The sequence below is a fragment of the Schistocerca cancellata genome, chromosome 11, assembly GCF_023864275.1.
Source record: "Schistocerca cancellata isolate TAMUIC-IGC-003103 chromosome 11, iqSchCanc2.1, whole genome shotgun sequence".
NCBI lineage: Eukaryota > Metazoa > Arthropoda > Insecta > Orthoptera > Acrididae > Schistocerca > Schistocerca cancellata.
In genome coordinates this window covers 117,941,965-117,961,598 of record NC_064636.1, presented here as the reverse complement: position 1 = coordinate 117,961,598, position 19,634 = coordinate 117,941,965, and the positions used below count along the sequence as shown (strand labels likewise).

At 39.0% G+C, this 19,634-nt stretch overlaps 1 protein-coding gene and 2 non-coding genes across 6 annotated transcripts in view; 2 read left to right on the top strand and 1 right to left on the bottom strand.

Annotated features, from left to right (window-relative positions):
• Positions 1-18,228, bottom strand: part of LOC126108763 (zinc finger protein 93-like) — a 129,757-nt gene extending 111,529 nt beyond the window's left edge. For 3 of the 4 annotated variants that reach the window (XM_049914112.1, XM_049914114.1, XM_049914115.1), the window contains exons 1-3: positions 18,175-18,228; positions 15,662-15,748; positions 9,189-9,251 (exon numbers count right to left, since the gene is read on the bottom strand). In XM_049914112.1, coding sequence (XP_049770069.1) covers positions 9,189-9,251; positions 15,662-15,730 — 132 coding nt within the window. In that variant the 5' untranslated portion in view covers positions 15,731-15,748; positions 18,175-18,228. Of the gene's footprint in view, positions 1-9,188; positions 9,252-15,659; positions 15,749-18,174 lie in introns of all 4 variants that reach the window. The other variant, XM_049914113.1, reaches the window with a different exon arrangement.
• Positions 16,117-16,193, top strand: Trnas-cga (transfer RNA serine (anticodon CGA)). Its single transcript has one exon. It is a non-coding gene; the product is annotated as a tRNA-Ser (tRNA).
• On the top strand, positions 16,418-16,494 carry Trnas-cga (transfer RNA serine (anticodon CGA)). The gene has a single exon. It is a non-coding gene; the product is annotated as a tRNA-Ser (tRNA).
• Positions 18,229-19,634: the final 1,406 nt, after the last annotated feature.

The following is a 19,634-nucleotide window of genomic DNA, read 5'->3' as shown; positions in this document are numbered from 1 at the left end:
TCTTGTTAACTGTTTACTTTGTCAACACCCTACCATTAGTGACAACCAGAACCTCCTGTTCCACCAACATCAGTTATACCACTAGTGCAAGCAGTCAAACTGTGTTTGATATGTGTACATTAGGACAGAAGATGAGTGATGAGAACTTTCTCATCATGTAACTATCCAATTAAAGACTCTGCATGTAGTGGTTAATAATGGGACAAGGCAGCTACAACGCCCTGATGTTAACAATACATGATAACAATACAATGTTTTCTTTACTAGAAAATCCTGCGCCAGGAACTAGTCTTGTCATTCTCCTTCCCATGCATGAAGGTGTGCTGACTAAGTTTTCCAGGTGGGTAGAAATGAAATAATGAAGATATGCAAGTGAAATAGTTGCATGTTTCCAAGTCTGGAGTCAGATTTCCAAACAGACTGAAAGGAGTGCAAGGAACATAACAGTATATGTGTGGTTGAGGAATCACAACCGAGTATCTATAGCTTGTGCACAGATAAACTTTGTCTTATAAGAGGGCGTACATGCAGACAAAGGAAAAAATCTTAGTTAAAACTACACTCTTTCCATTTTAAGTGATAGTATATTTCCCTCGGAACTGTGAAACATACCAACCTTTGAATGGTTAAGGATGTATACAGCAGCATACAACTTCTTCCCAGCACTTTAGATAACAAAATCAAGAAAAAATTTAAAAAAAAGAGCACTTTTTTTTGAGAGAACTGTGGTATGCAGCAAAGTGTACACTGCATATTTTCATACTACTAAAGTATAACATAAAGTTCCACCAATCACAGCATGTTAGTTTCCAGAGCACTGAAATCGAGACTGGTGTGCTTTTGTAAGCATCACTGATCTCACCAGCTGATGACAGCAGATATTCAGGGCATAGGGCACGTGATGTAGTCAGCCAACAGCAACATCACTATTAAGTAGTGCAAGCACAAAAACAGAATAGCTAAGGTTTAAATTAATATACATAGTGCAGCTACATGAAGACCTAAGTTTTCACGTGTAATACTGATCTTGAGGATCAATAAGCTACAAGAAAAACTAAGCTTTCACGTATAACATTAGTATTTTTTGCATTATTACACTTTAAGATAAAGCACACAAATTTTAAATAATCACATAAATGTCTGGTCTTCTGGCCATGGAATTATTCTAAGTGGCTGGCCCTCAAAGCGTCAAGTTTTAAATTAGAGTTAAACACACTGTGATTTAAGACATTCAATCACCCATCTCATATGTAACATATGGTATATGGTATATAAAAGGAAATTTACTTTGGAGGTAACACTTTCAAACCACCATTTGCAATATTTTCCCACGATCTGTTAGAAATAGGTTCATTTCAGGAGTTACCAGAGAGCACCCAGTTACAGGTGTTACAGTGCATGCACAGCAATAATGACACAGGAAGCCTGTAAATTCATACATATAAGGCATGAAGAGACTTCTCATTACGTCACAAAAACAGGACATCAGAGGATACTTCAAGAGCATCAGAATTTCATAAACCATATAAAAACTCATAATTTGGCTTGAACTGCATGCTTGTGTGTGCAAATTCACAGTGATGTAGGCCCCAACCTGTTATTAAGTTTTTCAGTGTGATTTTTAGGATGAAGATTCTTTTGTGTACCAATACTGTGCTATCTCATGTTTCATTCTTTATTATGACATAATGCCATACAGTCAGAAGATGAAAAAGTGTACATAAATTTCAACAAACAGCTGAAAGTAGCCAATAATGTGGAATGAAACATTTTGTTTCAAATAAATTGACTGCCTCTGGCGAAAGTATTAATAAAAGCAAAATTTCTTTAGCAGACCAACAAAAATAACTTCACTGTTCTGCAAGGTGATTAATTGACTGCCAAAATGTGGAAATAAAATAAAATGAGAAATCTGAAACCAATAAGATATTTTAGCCTTCCATAATTATGCGAATGAATTTCAGTTCACTTCAGCTCCAGGCCAAAGAAATTCATTTCGTTTTTATTCTATGTGAGAGCTGTATATGAAGAAGAAACCAAAATCACTAAACATAAACAGGGGTCATATCGAGACTACCTCCCTCTGCCCCCCTTCCACCCACCACTTTGACTGTTCTGCACATGCCTGAAGCTGTCAGCTTCAGTGTGGCAGAAAATTTTTTCATGTAGCTAGAAGTGGAGAAATGTACTGCTCATACATGACTCAACTGCACATGTGCATGAGCCCACTGGCAACCACTTGCATGAACCTAACAGTCATGCTAATCTGCTAATCTGAATCTGTTTGTTATTATGTGCATAGTCTTCATTGTAAGCCTTTTGACACATTTTGCTTTTGCAGACACTTGTGTGTACACTGTGTTTGTTTTGTCATTGTAAATAGCACATTTCCTTGGCAGCTTATGTTTTATTTTGGTTTTTCTTCTCATTTATGTTTTATTTCTGCAGTATTATTCTGCAGTAGCAGGACGCAGTAAAATACTTTCTTAGAGCATCAGTTCCTTCCAGTCAAAATTACAAAAATTTAACTAAAAACTAAAACAATGAAAAATTTCCATAGTCCTAAAAATTCCTAGGTTTCTCCCAGATGAAAAAACTCCAAGATTTCTCAGTTGCACCAGAGAATATACGTCCTGTATAATATTCCTGGAAGAATTTTGAGCCTTGCGTAGACACTTGCAGTGTGAAAATATTCAGACCACATCACAAGTGCCATGCAGTTTGAATCTGAAGATGTGGCTGTCAGCTCAATGGCTCAGGCCTGCCAGCTCTGTCAGGGTTGACTCCTTACCCATTACTAGGGTGAAAACGAAACTAAAAGCTTTGTTTATATAGAATAATACCTCTCAAGTGCAGAAACATTGGCAAGCAATTCAGTAGTACAACAGGTCAGCTATTTTATTTATCTGAAATGTGGTATCACATACAAACACATACCGAGTGAGGTGGCGCAGTGGTTAGCACACTGGACTCGCATTTGGGAGGACGACGGTTCAATCCCGTCTCCAGCCATCCTGATTTAGGTTTTCCGTGATTTCCCTAAATCGTTTCAGGCAAATGCCGGGATGGTTCCTTTGAAAGGGCACGGCCGATTTCTTTCCCAATCCTTCCCTAACCTGAGCTTGTGCTCCGTCTCTAATGACCTCGTAGTCGAAGGGACGTTAAACACTAATCACCACCCCCACATACAAACACGACACAGATACAAACAAGAAAGTAACAAAATTTTGAGAGTACATGTAAAAGCAAACAGGTACTTTAGAAAGAAGACACAGAAAATAACACAAAGGAAGTTTTAGATAATGAAGGCCATCCCCACATTGCCCTATGGAGAAGAGTCATGAGTCATTTACAAATGACAAAGCAGTAAGATCCAGGCAGCTGGAATGGGATTCCTTACACCATGTACCAGAGAAAACAAATTAAGGCTCAGTAACATTATGACAGAATTAAGAATGTGTAACGAACAAAACAATATTGATGACAAAGAGGAAAATTGAGTTGATATCTTGACAGGATGAACAGTAGCAAACAATATTATAACATAAATTATAACGCAGTAGGTTGATGAAACCTGAGAAGGCCAAGAAAGAGAGTACACATAATATTCAATGCACAAAAGTTAAAGTTGTTTATAGTGCATTTAAAATTAGTTGTGACTTGACAGTTCAGTATGGAGCATAGTTGCCAGCACAGAACATACCAGCAGGCAAAGGTAACACCAGGCCTGCTTGCACATAACCTGTCAGCTGCACAAGCTGGTTGATCTGCAATCTTTCTAGCATATCTTATGGCTTCATTTATCAGCTTTCTGGTAAATTACCCTTCATTTCAAGAAAGGTCATAGTTATTGTGATATTTCAATGTAAGTTAAACTACTGCAAGAAATTCTCAAAGTTTGCAGTGAAAAATGGGGGTCACTATGAATTTGCATTTGCTTTGTGTTAGGTCATATGTTGGCACATATAAGGGTTAGATAACATATTGAATTATTCTTTAGACCTCTAAAAATACCGCTCTGTAAATCCAGTGCCAAGAAAATGGAATATTTGTAAAGGACTCCACCACGAACGCACACGCCAGTGAAAAGATGAGAATGAAATATTCATAAATCCCTTTTATATTGTACATGGTTTGAGATATCGAAACAAGAGTGGCATTTGATAGCATGCAGAGAGGAGAGTTCAAAAATGGTTCTGAGCACGATGGGACTTAACATCTGAGGTCATCAGTCCACCAGAACCTAGAACTACTTATACATAACTAACCTAAGGGCATCACACACATCCATGTCCTAGGCAGGATTCAAACCTGCGACCGCAGCAGTCGCGCGGTTCCAGACTGAAGCGCCTAGTACCACTCGGCCACACCGACTGGCAGAGAGGAGAGTATTTTACCATATGATTAATATGTGAAACTGCCATATTTACTGTGATATTCAAGAAACTATAGTTTTTTAATGAAATAATGTAATTTTTAAGGACCAGCAATAGGCTGTGAAACAAGAATTTGTGTGTGCTTTGCAACAACCTAAGTGAAGAAGCTGAACATTTATTTTTATACTGAGAATGGTCTTTCTCAGAACTACCGATATGTCTCGCCTGCAGTTGCTCGCTTAATAACACGACGTCTTAGGATTCGGTTACCATTTAAAATGCATCAGAATGTTAGTGATATGTATATCTGTAAACTCTGCTGTTTTTAGGTGAAAGAAGCAGATGTTAAAACAGCAACAAGAGAAGTAACACATTGCTCAAAACTTGCCACAGTCCTCATCTACTTTCTTGGTATTCCTGACAACTTGAGACCAGTCCTCTGACGTAACATTTGCAGTGACGTCTTTTGTCAGCATTTAAACCACAATGAGCATAAATATCTTGCTGTTATTTTTCCACATTACTTTTCACCTAGGTCCATATATTCTCTGTTGGATTTAAGCATAATACAGAGGAAGCCTGATTAAACTATGCCCAAATGTTTGCCAGTTTACTGACCTGGCAGTGTGGATTTCTTGGCAGGTACAGTACTGAAAGTTCCATTAACTTCACCTCACACAAGCTTGGTTCAACTTTATTCAACTGAATACTTCTTTGTACCCCGAGAAAAATAGCTGCTTTCCTCTGCTGCATTGTTGGAGTTTTATACATCACAACCGAGTGGTATTATGCATTGTCCATTACTATTTTCAAATTTGGGGGAATATTTTGCATCAGAGCTCTTCACAGCCAGTGAACGTGTTCTTGGACGATCACTTTTACTGCAAATCTCGTGTTCAGGCATGCTGCACTATTGTTATTAATGCAACAGCAACACGAAACACTTGTTTATGATACCTGATGACTGTAGAACATTTCAGTGCCAGAAAGTACTATATTACAATGAAAGAAAATGAACATAGGAGCCTCTAATGTGTGACATCATGTGGTACTATTTATTCATGGTGTTGCAACAGGTCCACTTTACCAGCCTAACTGCTGGTGGTGTGGTAGGGAAAGCTGGCTCACCACTGGTGTTACCGAGGCAATGGCATTCAGTGAGCCAAACAAAATTTACAACTAATTTTAAAAACTTATAGTGTATATTGTGCGTGATCCAAAGAACACTGGCTTTAGGGACCAAGTGAATGAGGCATTGCAGTTGTTCAGGCCTCTTATTTTGGAGGATGGAGTTTGCTCCATCTGTTTCCCTAATGGAGAAAATGAAAAAAATGTGAACATGAAAAGAAGAGTAAAAAGTATTTAATGAAGGAAAACACGCAAATAAAAAAAGAATACAGAAAATTTAATGAAAGCAAACAGAATTGATCTGCAGTTCAGGAAATACCTTTATAACAAGGATAATGAAACAACCTGAAGTACATGACATTGCAAGGGTTTAGTACAATATAGAAGCATGAACAAAGGACAGAAGCCTATAATGGGGCTGTAATTTTAATGGTAGATTAAATTTAGGTGAAAAATATGAAAACTGCCAGATTGTTGTATATGTGTGTATTATATAGTACTATGTTGATTCATATAGTGATATGAATGAGAAGAGTGTTGATAAGAGTCAAGATTCACTTTGGTTTTCCTGACATATTGGAGTATTTTCAAGCAAAAGCAGTCATATCTTGAATCGTACTTTGTCATCATTTTCACAGCATATAATGAATTCTCATTCTTGCTCTGCCCAACAAGCACACTTCCCATGAGAATGACAATTATCCAGTCAAAGGAGTGACTGGATAGTTTACTCATCAAGGCAACTGGTCAAATAGGCAAGTCCAGTGGATTGTAGCAACTATCATGTATCACTTTATATGTACATCAACATACTCACACATACTTCTTATTTGTATTTATATATACAAGGGTGTGCTAAAAAGTAATGCCCCCAAATTTTTTTATCTTTTTCTCAGTGTCACTTGAGGTAATACATGTCACACATATTACTCAACTGAGTAATGTGCATGATATGAAATGCCTCAACTGACTTTCTTGCTCCAGTGACCTGAACTGGAACCATCTGCTGATAGAGGGTTCTGGATTGTAGCATGTAACATGAACGTGTGTAACGTAACTATGTTGGTGCATGAGGAGCAGCATACTGTGATCAAGTTTGGAATTCAAAGTGCCCGTCCATACATGCCGTGCCCTTTCCTTCAGCATGACAACGGCAGACTACACGAGGGCTGCAACATTGCAACAATCTGCCAGCTGGGATTCATTGCCATTGATCATCCTCCATACATTCCTGACTGGGCCTTATCCAATTTTCAACTGTTTCCAAATCTAAAGAATACCTTCGAGTATTTCAAGTAGATAGCGACTGAATCAGTGAAAGGAGGGGTAAGGTGGTGGCTCTGTCAACAAACTAAAACATACTGAAGTGTCAGTATCAATTAACTGGTCTCCTGATGGGAGAAATGTGTTTGTTGTGAGTGTGACTACTTTGAGAAATAAATATGTGGACATGTAGAATGAAGACGTAAAATGTTAACAACGCTTGTTTATTTAAAAAGCTTTATGAGTTTTCGCATAAAAATGTTGAGGCATTACTTTTCAACATGCCCTTGTACAAGATAATAATTTTATTAATGTATACAGGGTGGTCCATTGACAGTGACCGAGCCAAATATATCACAAAATAAGCATTAAACGAAAAAACTTCAAAGAACGGAACTCATCTAGCTTAACGGGAAAAATCAGATGGCGCTATGGTTGGTCCACTAGATGGTGCTGCCATAGGTCAAACAGATATCAACTGCATCTTTTTAAATAGGAATCCCCATTTTTTATTACATATTCATGTAGTACATAAAGAATTACGAATGTTCTAGTTGGACCACTTTTTTCGCTTTGTGATAGATGGTGCTGTAATAGTCACAAATGTATAAGTACATGGTACCACATAGCATTCCGCCGGTGCGGATGGTATTTGGTTCGTGATACATTACCCATGTTAAAATGGACTGTTTACCAACTGCAGAAAAGGCTGATATCGTGTTGATGCACGGCTATTGTGATCAAAATGCCCAACAGGCGTGTGCTATGTATGCTGCTCGGTATCCTGGATGACATCATCCAAGTATCCGGACCATTCGCCGGATAGTTACGTTATTTAAGAGGAAACAGGAAGTGTTCAGCCACATGTGAAATGTCAACCACGACCTGCAACAAATGATGATGCACAACTAGGTGTTTTAGCTGCTGCCGCGGCTAATTCACACATCAGTAGCAGACAAATTGCGCGAAGTCAGGAATCTCAAAAACGTCGGTGTTGAGAATGCTACACCAACATCCATTGCACCCGTTCCAGATTTCTATGCACCAGTAATTGTATGGCGACTACTTTGAACGTAGTGTATAGTTCTGCCACTGGGCACAAGAGAAATTACGGGACCATAACATATTTTTTGCATGCGTTCTATTTAGCGATGAAGCGTCACTCACCAACAGCGGCAACGTAAACCGGCATAATATGCACTATAGGACAATAGAAAATCCATAACCTTGGTTGATTAATGTACGGTGCGGACTTATGGGAGGAAGGATAATTAGCCCTCATTTTATCGATGGCAATCTAAATGGTGCAATGTATGCTGATTTCCTACGTAATGTTCTACCGATACTACAAGATGTTTCACTGCATCACAGAATGGGGATGTACTTCCAACATTATGGATGTCCGGCACAAAGATCGTGTGCGGTTCAAGCGGTATTGAATAGCATATTTCATGACACCATGGCCCACATGTTCACCGGATTTGATGTCCCCAGATTTCTTTTTGTGGGGACAGTTGAAGGATATTTGCTATTGTGATCCACTGACAACACACGTCAGCTCATTGTCAATGCATGTGCAAACATTACGGAAGATGAACTACTAGCTGTTGACAGGAATGTTGTTACACGTATTGCCAAATGCAATGAGGTTGACGGACATAATTTTGAGCATTTATTGCATTAATGTGGTATTTACAGGTAATCACGCTGTAACAGCATGGGTTCTCAGAAATGATAAGTTCACAAAGGTACATGTATCACATTGGAACCACCGAAATAAAATGTTCAAATGTTCCTATGTTCTGTATTGTAATTTAAAAAACCTACCTGTTACCAACTGTTCGTCTAAAATTATAAGCCATATGTTTGTGACTATTACAGAGTCCTCTATCACAAAGCAAAATAAGTGATCCAACTAAAACATTCATATTTCTTTATGTACTACACGAATAGGTACTTAAAAATGGGGGTTTCTATTTTTAAAAAATGCAGTTGATATCTGTTTGACCTATGGTAGTGCCATCTATCGGGCCAACCAGAATGCCATCTGGTTTTCCTCTTCAAGCTAAACAAGTTTAGTTCTTTCTAGTTTTTTTCATTTGACGCTTATTTTGTGAGATATTTGGCCCAGTCATGATCAATGGACCACCCTGTATATTGAAACTACTGTTCATGTACTAAGACAATACTTCAATCCATACACAGCAATACCTAAAAATACTATATTTAGGCTTCAATGCCATATTTGACACTAGTGGGCAAATTATGATATTGTGAGTCAGTCATCATTACAAGCATTACTGGACAAACCTTGACACTAATGCACAGCTATATTTCTTACCTCTTCCATCATATTCCCCACAACTTTGAAGTAACAAATCATTGACTAATTCTAGTCAGTCACAAAAGCTCTAGAATTACCTCTTGTTTCCCAGTCTCCTGCGATTCTTCCTTTATTTTCACACTGGAGGGGCATACCTGAACCTGTTGTAAATGTAATATGAAGCAAAATGAGTACATTTAAACAGTCATACTCTCCACACACTGTTTACAACTTTCACAACTTTTAAGCCAAATCAAAGTACTTGTCAAGAATAATCAATACCACATAATTTAGCAACAACTATCATTTTATTGCCAGTTCTCAGTTTATGTTCTTTTGTGAGATGGTAATTCCAGTTGATGCAAAACTAATCTGTTTTACTTCAATCAGAGTGAAAATAAAATTACGTGAATGACAGCATTATTTTCTAGATGTTAGTCACTACAGAACTATTATACAAATAATTTCTTATTGCATGATGAAACACCCACGGCATTTTCATACAGCACAGAGTTATTGTAAAACAGGTACTCTTATACAATGGGGGTAGCGCAAGTAAATGTCATATAAATGTTGGTTTCTGTGGTTATTCAAAATGGGAGTGGCAAAAGACTCCTGCAGCACACACAATACCATTCAAAGAATAAAAATGAGCAAAATAAACCTATAATTTTCACAAAAATGAAGAGAAATGAAATATCATCAACGTGAAAAGGTTGAAAGCTGGACAACACCCTTCTCTATACTGTTCTTCTTAGGCCAGGCTTACAAAAAATGTGAAGTCTAGCTTGACTCAATGCAAACTTTGCTATGTTGTCAACACACACAGCTAATCTGCCAACACTATTTTTGCAAATTCAATTTATGGAGCATGTTCTTAAATTTGTACTGTCACCAATTCTGCAGGAACATTCAAGATTCAGGAGGCAAAGAAAACAAGAAATCTTTTACTGTGCAACCAAAAGTTTGGGTCAAACTTGAAGTTACATCATTTACACCAAAAATTCCTTAATATTTCTGTAACATCCTTGCAATTTTACAAGTATCATCTATCATGGAGTAATGTATGATGACAAGGTAGTTGCAAAAAAATGTCAATACTGAATTAACAGCCTCTTAGTTTTGCCACAACTTTGCTACCATCACATTTATAGACTGTGGAATATATCAGCATCCACGTAACAGTATCACAAAAATTAATGTGAACTAGTGACACAAATGTGGTTCATGGTGTGGGTTCCTGGTGTCATGTCCTAGTTCATGAACCACAGGCAACGAACGTATGAGTGGCCAAGTGGTCCTGACAGTTGGGATACCAGTTACTTTGGAATAAGGCTGGGCATCTCGGACTCTCGGACATATTCAGAGTCGTGGTCACCTTTGTGCTCAGACGGCAAAGACTACCAAATCCACCAGTTAGTCCCTCAACCGTTAGGGGGTAACACTCAATGGGATCTGGGACAAGTAATGCTAGCAACCTGCTTCCCTGGTACTATAAATATGATACTGGCAACAATCAGAGCAAAATGCCTCGGACCTTTGGAGGTGATGGAGTCCCACCTCTAATTGACAAACCAGGGACTTCTAAGATACGACTTGGCAAACGAATGTAACGAGATGGGGAGCTATTAATATCAATGGGGGCTATTCTGGGAAGAAGGTAGAGCTGGCAGATGCTGCAAGTAAGATGGGGTTGGACGTTTTAGCTGTCAGTGACACTCGGGTAATGGGTGAGAAAGAAGAGGAAGTGGGAGAATACAAGGTCTACCTGTCAGGAGTCAAAGCACGAATAGCACAATGGGGTGTAGGGCTTTTCATCAGGAAAGAAATGGAAACCAGTGTAGTTGCAATAAGGTATGTAAACGAACGACTGATGTGGATAGATTTGACAGTGTCTAGCAAGAAAATTAGGACTGTGTCAGTAGATTCGCATTGTGAATGGACAGATCAAGATAAGATGGATAGTTTTTATGACGCACTCAGTGATGATATTGTTAGAGTAAAGGACAAGGACAGTGTTCTGCTCATGTGTAATTTTAATGTCAGGATTGGAAATCGAACAGAAGGGTATGAAAAGGTTATGGGTAAACTTGAAGAGGATTTGGAGGCCAACAGGAACGGGAAACAACTCTTGGATTTCTGTGCCAGTATGGGCTTAGTAATCACAAACTCCTATTTTAAACATAAGAACATTCACCAGTATACTTGTGAAGGCAGGGGAACCAGATCTGTCATTGACTATATAATAACAGATCAGGAATTCAGGATTGCTGTGAGGGACACACATGTATTCAGGGGATTCTTTGATGATACTGATCACTATTTAATATGCAGTGAAATTGGTATTGTGAGGCTGAAAGTGCAGGAGGCCAGGTCCATGTGTAGGAGGATAAGAGTGGAGAAACTTCAGGATAAGGAAATCAGGCACAAGTACATAACAGTGATCTCAGAAAGGTACCAGTTAGTTGAATGTAGTCAATTGCAGTCACTGGAAAAGGAATGGACAAGGTACAGGGACACAGTACTAGAAGTGGTCAAAGAGTGTCTTGGAAAAGTAGTGTGTAAAGCTAAAATGAAGCAAACAGCTTGGTGGAATGACTCAATCAAGGCAGCCTGTAAAAGGAAAAAGAAGGCATATCAAAAATGGCTACATACTAGAACTCAGGTAGACAGAGAAAGTTATGTTGAAGAAAGAAACAAAGCTCGAAAACCATTCTGAAGTGTAATTAGCAGTCTTCGAAAGGGAGGTAAGTAGGAAATGACAAGTATTTTGAACAGGTCAGGAAAACTGCTGGTAAAGCCTATTGATGCCTTGGGCAGATGGAGGGAATATTTTGAAGAGTTGCTCAATGTAGGTGAAAATACGATCAGTAATGTTTCAAATTTCGATGTACAATGGGACAGGAATGATGATGGAATTAGGATCACATTTGAGGAAGTGTAGAAAATGGTCAATAGATTGCAGTGCAATAAAGCGGCTGGGGTGGATGACATTAAGTCGGAACTCATCAAATACAGTGGAATGTCAGGTCTTAAATGGCTACACAGGATAACTGAAATGGCGTGGGAGTCGAGACAGGATCCATCAGACTGGACCAAAGCAGTAATCACACCAATCTTTAAACATGGAAACAGAAAAGATTGTACCAACTACAGAGGTATCTCTTTGATCAGCTTTGTGGGTAAAATCTTCTCAGGTATTGTTGAAAGGAAAGTGCAAGTATTAGTTGAGGACAAACTGCATGAAAATCAGTGTGGGTTTAGGCCTCTTTAGAAGTTGTCAGGACCAGATCTTTAGCTTACGGCAAATAATGGAGAAGTGTTACGAGCGAAACAGGGAATTGTATCTATGTTTTATAGATCTAGAAAAGGCATATGACCGGGTTCCTAGGAGGAAGTTATTGTCTGTTCTACGTGATTATGGAATAGGAGGCAAACTTTTGCAAGCAATTAAAGGTCTTTACATAGATAGTCAGGCAGCAGTTAGAGAACGGTAAATTGAGTTCGTGGTTCAGAGTAGTTTCAGGGGTAAGACAAGGCTGCAACCTGTCTCCACTGTTGTTCATATTCTTTATGGATCATATGTTGAAAACAATAGACTGGCTGGGTGAGATTAAGATAGGTGAACACAAAATAAGCAGTCTCGCATATAAAGATGACTTAGTTGTGATGGCAGGTCTATTGAAAGTTTGCAAAGTAATATTTCAGAGCTAGATTAGAAATGTAAGGACTATGGTATGAAGGTTAGCATCTCCAAAACAAAAGTAATGTCCGTGGGAAAGAGATATAAATGGATTGAGTGCCAAGTAGGAGGAACAAAGTTAGAACAGGTGGACGGTTTCAAGTACTTAGGATGCATATTCTCACAGGATTGCAACATAGTGAAAGAACTGGAAGCGAGGTGTAGCAAAGCTAATGCAGTGAGCGCTCAGCTACAATCTACTCTCTTCTGCAAGAAGGAAGTCAGTACCAAGACTAAGTTATCTGTGCACCGTTCAATCTTTTGACGTACTTTGCTGTATGGGAGCAAAAGCTGGGTGGATTCAGGTTACCTTATCAATAAGGTTGAGGTTACGGATATGAAAGTAGCTAGGATGATTGCAGGTACTAGTAGATGGGAACAATGGCAGGAGGGTGTGCACAATGAGGAAATCAAAGAAAAACTGGGAATGAACTCTATAGATGTAGCAGCCAGGGCGAACAGGCTTAGATGGTGGGGTCATGTTACACGCATGGGAGAAGCAAGGTTACCCAAGAGACCCATGGGTTCAGCAGTAGAGGGTAGGAGGAGTCGGGGCAAACCAAGGAGAAGGTACCTGGATTCGGTTAAGAATGATTTTGAAGTAACAGGCTTAACATCAGAAGAGGCACCAATATTAGCACTGAATAGGGGATCATGGAGGAATTTTATAAGGGGGACTATGCTCCAGACTGAACGCCGAAAGGCATAATCAGTCTTAAATGATGATGATGATGATGATGATGAGTGACACAAATCAAAATTTTCTGTCACTGGTGTTATTGAGGCTTAGTTTACATATTCAGAGACAGGTGCTAATACAAATAATTATTGTATGAAACTAACTTCTTAAACCAGTGTTCACAGTAAATGTCTATTCAAACTTCTTTCAAGGTAACTATGAGAACTTGACTGAGCACTGGTGGAATGGTAATGTCAGTAACACAGCAGAAATACAGACCTTAACAAATGATCAACAGATGACTTCACCAACATGTAAATATTAGAAAAATACAAACTGAAAGCTATTAGAATCTACACAAGACAAGTTATGAATGGGGTTAACACATTCAGAAAATCTAAAAACCTGAAAATACAGGACTACAGTAGGAAAATAAGGGTTTTCATCAATGGCATAAATGTAACTATGGAAAAAAATTGTTATAAGAAACATTCATTGGCATTGCCAACCAACAATTAGACTATCACCTTCCTACTTAACCTAGGCCTTAGGCTATGCTACAACTCTATAACCACAACAGGTAGAGTATAGAACTCAATCCAAATAACTGCTTTCCTCAAGTGGTCACCATCTCCACTAGACCTATACAGGTATAGCAAAAAGGCAGTCTAAGCCACCACTTAACTTGTGACATAACAAAAAAGACAACCACACTGTACAACAGGAAACACACAAACAACATCCAAGGTGCCATCTATGTAATGTAAGATACACTTAACTATACTGATAGCTCATATTGTTCACCAGACCCATAATTAGTTTTAAGTTCCAGTAAACACTTAATACTGAAATTACAATTTCTATTCCATGCAATGTTTTGTTATTGTGGTCAGTCTTAAAACTTGTTTGATGCAGCTCTCCACATTAGTCCATCCAGTCCACACTTCATTTCTGAAACTATTTGAACCTGCCTACTGTAGTCAATCCCTTGTCTCTCTCTACAATTTTACCCCAAAATTCTTTTATTCAAATTGTAGGTTAAATTTCTTTTCTCTCTATTCTGTCCACTTGTTCATCATTCGCTATCTGATCTCCCCATGAAAATCTTCAGCAACCTGTTTTAGCACAACGTATGAAAAGCATATACTGCCTTCAAGTCCAGTTATTTTCCACATTTCAAATATGGAATGTAATAATCCATTACCTGAACCTGCTTTATTTTGAAATTACACTGCTAGTATTCGTTATAATGTCATATTCATTCTTAAATTGTAGATTGAAATTGACTTTAAAGGAAATGTACCAGATCAGATGAAATCTGCCTCTAAGCAAACATACAATCACTGCCAGCGCATTAAGAATATGCTTAAATTTTTTAAATTGATCTGTAGCAAGGCCAAAGGTCTAGGTTAGTGTGTAAGGAGACAGTATGGACCCAAGTTTCAATGGCAGTACTGAACAATTTGTTTAATCCTGTACTGTGCATACAACATAATATGAACTGCCTATAACTGTCTTACTTTTAAATTTCATTAAATTCCTAACAGACATCATAAAGTCATATTCATTCTTATGATGCACAATGAATCTGATGAAAAAGTGTATCACAATGAATAACTTACGTTATTCTTCAACCTCTCTCAGAATAACTCATGATGAAATAATCCACAGGTGAACAAATAGATGTCAGTGACCAATGGACACAATATTCTGGAAAGCAACCACATATCCATCGTCAGGTGCACTGAGAAAACAGTCAATGCCCTGAGTGATGGCAATGTGGTCACTTGCTGAAATACTGTGCTCATCGGAACTGACATCTAACCTATCACTCGTGGACTATTTTGTCATACTAGCTTAATTTTATACGAAGATATTATCACTGCCAATCAGATGTGCATTAAAAATTTGTCTAAATTTACAAAAATTTAATTCAAACCATCACCTGCATCATCTGTGAATTTTGACACACACAATTTATGCATTGTGCTGTAAATGTTGTGTGTAACCATAAAAACTGCAGTTTTTTTTTTTGCCCTTAATTACTCATACTTTCAGCAAAATGGCATGAATTCTCTTTATTTATGTAACATACCGCACACTGAAATTAATGAAACAACAGTAAACAAATAAATTAAGAAACTACTTACAATGGAGCCTGGTGAACTTGGTATCTCATTAGTTTCCTCTTTTATCCAAGTAGTTTTTTTGCGGTCCATTACTGCAGTTATTAGCCGCTGAAATACAAAGAACCAGATTAAAAAAGTTACATCCCGTTTCCATTATTAATGTCAATAGAATGAGATTTTCACTCTGCAGCGGAGTGTGCGCTGATATGAAACTTCCTGGCAGATTAAAACTGCGTGCCCGACCGAGACTCGAACTCGGGACCTTTGCCTTTCGCGGGCAAGTGCTCTACCAACTGAGCTACCGAAGCACGACTCACGCCCGGTACTCACAGCTTTACTTCTGCCAGTACCTCGTCTCCTACCTTCCAAACTTTACAGAAGCTCTCCTGCGAACCTTGCAGAACTAGCACTCCTGAAAGAAAGGATATTGCGGAGACATGGCAGAAGTAAAGCTGTGAGTACCGGGCGTGAGTCGTGCTTCGGTAGCTCAGTTGGTAGAGCACTTGCCCGCGAAAGGCAAAGGTCCCGAGTTCGAGTCTCGGTCGGGCACGCAGTTTTAATCTGCCAGGAAGTTTCATATCAGCGCACACTCCGCTGCAGAGTGAAAATCTCATTCTGGAAACATCCCCCTGGCTGTGGCTAAGCCATGTCTCCGCAATATCCTTTCTTTCAGGAGTGCTAGTTCTGCAAGGTTCGCAGGAGAGCTTCTGTAAAGTTTGGAAGGTAGGAGACGAGGTACTGGCAGAAGTAAAGCTGTGAGTACCGGGCGTGAGTCGTGCTTCGGTAGCTCAGTTGGTAGAGCACTTGCCCGCGAAAGGCAAAGGTCCCGAGTTCGAGTCTCGGTCGGGCACGCAGTTTTAATCTGCCAGGAAGTTTCATTAATGTCAATGTCAGATACAACTCAAAGGCAGTATTTTCAGTTAATTACTGGGTGCAGCAGATGAAACATTAAACTAGAAATAAATTTAACACTAGCTGAAGAAAAGAGTCCACTGACAAGAACTGATTACAATTATCTCATTACAAAGTGTAATAACGGAAATACGGAAGCGTCCGATCCCGCCCGTCTGCTTTGACCCATGACGTCACAAATATGGCGGAAACGACCATAAACCACGATTCCGATATGGCGCATATAAAGTCGTTACGTACACATTATGAGGACGAAAATACATCGAAAAACAAATACACACACGTTCCACAAAAAGCCTAATGACACTAACGGGACAAGCGCGGGAAATAGGGGGTTTTTGGGTGGGGACAAACTAAATATAAACGAATTTAGACACCCACCCCCATACAAAACCACGCAAAATAACGAAAAAAACCGACATCACAAAACTCCCCAAATACCACTAAACACAATATCATCTGGAATTGGACATTTCCCTTGACCTATATAGCTCAACAGCAGCTCCCGATCCCATAAGTTGGGATCGAACACTTCCCTTGACCTGTTATCCTTACGATATCTCCACATACAGCCGTCCCTGGTCCGAGACGACGGAACTTTAAGTAAGCCTCATTTCTTCACGACATACTGAACACTTCACGACTTCATCCAAAAATCCGAATAGTTGAAAAAATTTTATTAAAGACAACGCACTGTCCCCCATCATAGCCGGCAACTGAAAACTGTTGATCCTGTCAGTCATATCCGTACCTACCAAAGACATAAAAAATGCAATTTACCAAAATTCACACACGACGCCAAACTCGCAAATTAAACCAAAAACATCACCTAACACCACCAGAGAGCACCACCGATCGCATCAAAACGACACCTACAAACACGCCACTCTCACAAACTAAATTCCGCGCCGTCGTGACGTCACACACCACAACACCCTTACGTCACGGGTCAAAGCCGACGCGTGGGATCGGACGCTTCTGTCGACCCAATTTGTTTATATTTAGTTTGCCCCCCACCCAAAACACCCCATTTCCCGCACTTGTCCTGTTAGTGTCATTAGGCTTCTTGTGGAAAATGTGTGTGTTTGTTTTTGTTTCCGCCATATTTGTGACGTCATGGGTCAAAGCAGACGGGTGGGATCGGACGGTTCCGTATTTCCGACGCTACAAACGGCACACGTACTTTTCGTAATTGATGTACAGTATACGTAGATTACATAATGCGCACCAAAATACTGGTGGAAAAATTATTGATCTCTGTCTATATGGAAAAATTACAAGCTCTTGGTAAACGAGCCGATTGTTTTGAGAAACATAACCTAAAACAAGTATAAACCCAATTCACACGCTAGCCAAAACCATAAACAAATCCACTGATGACAATTTAATCATAGCCATTTGGATACACAACAAAATAAATTTGAAATATGCCGCAAAAAGCCATTACATTAATAAAACATTGAAATTATCACCAGAGAGCATCATAACAAAATACATGGAAAATGCTTCGTGTTACCCATGCAGTTACATGAATAATGAAAATGTGATCGAATGAAACAAGAAGTTTACATTTACATTTGTTAGTATGACATACAATCTAACATAACAGTCGCAACACTTACTGTTGTTAAAGTTGTCACTGTTCGGCAGCTGGAGCGAAACTAGCGCTCCAAGCGACAGGCGTCTAAAGCTAGCGAAATGAGGGATGCTGAACTACCGGACCTACCGATAGATGGCTCTACCAGCTGATTACTGTCGTCTGTATTGCCCGCCATATTCGAATTCGCCAAGAAGTTTCTCTCGGTCTTTACGGTGTATAAGGAATTAAGGATTATCGAAATGGTGATTTCTTGTTCCGCTTTCAATTGTACGAAGCGATGGAGTAAGGAAAGTGACTTACCATTTCACAGGTAATAGGACTACCGATACAATACGATAACAATACAGACTTAGTGCGTTTGCTAATTCGATGCTTTTGAACAGGTTTCCTCTGAAGCACCCAGAGCCGCTAAAGAAGTGGATTACTTCCGTGAAGTGGAAAGATTTTAATCCTACGTCTTGCAGTTTTCTTTGCGGAAACCTTTTCCGGCAAGATGATTACGTAGTGAGCCCTGGAACATGGAAGAAACGTTTCAGACCCGAAGCAGTGCCATCAGTTTTTTACTTTCCGGTACATTTGATGCCACCAAATAAACAGCCACGACGACATGTTGGTAGGATTTTTAGTGACAACGATGCTTCTCCATTTGAGGTAGCTAATGAATTTCCTTGCTATGTGTGTGCTTTTTGACTTTTGTGAATTTATTTCGTACGGACACAAATGGGCTACATAGGTCTAAGCAGTGTTGTAATACAGGTCCATATTTTTGTTTTTAGCGTTCTGTCCTGGAATCCGTGCTCGATTTGCCCACTGCAGCAGCTACTGATTGCGTGGAGAATGTTGTCAATGAGAATTCTTCTGTCCCATTTATCCAATGCAAAAGCTGCGAATTGTGTCGAAAACGTTAGTATAAGGATGTTTTCACATCCCCAAAGTTTTCTTATAATATTTTTTCATCAAGCCTTGAGTTATTTCAATCATATATAACGAAATTATTTGTTTATTTCAGAGTGCAGTTGGTTCTTAAGTAATTGATTGTGGTATACAGTCGAAAGTAGAAATGGAAGACAAGGCGACCGAAACTTGCAATTTTTTCTCAGACATTGTGCACGAATTAAAACGTAAACTGAAGTGCGCCCGTGAAAAATTTCGAAGAAGAGAGAAGAAAGTGTTTTCCAAGGATGACATCATAAGTTCATTGAAGGAGAAGGGGCATCTTCCTGAGAAGTTACATAACTTCCTCAATCATCAGAAAGGAACACAAGTGGAATTAGTGTGCAATTTAGTAAACAACTCTCTCTCGTCAAAGGGTAATAGATACACAACAAATGTGAAAATGTTTGCGATGACTGTGTACTTTTATTCACCAGAAGCATATGAATACCTGCAAAAATGCCTCTGTTCCATAAATCATTAATTTCCAAATGGGTGGCAAGTGTAGACTGTGAACCTGGCTTTTTAAAAGATGTTTTTAAGTACATT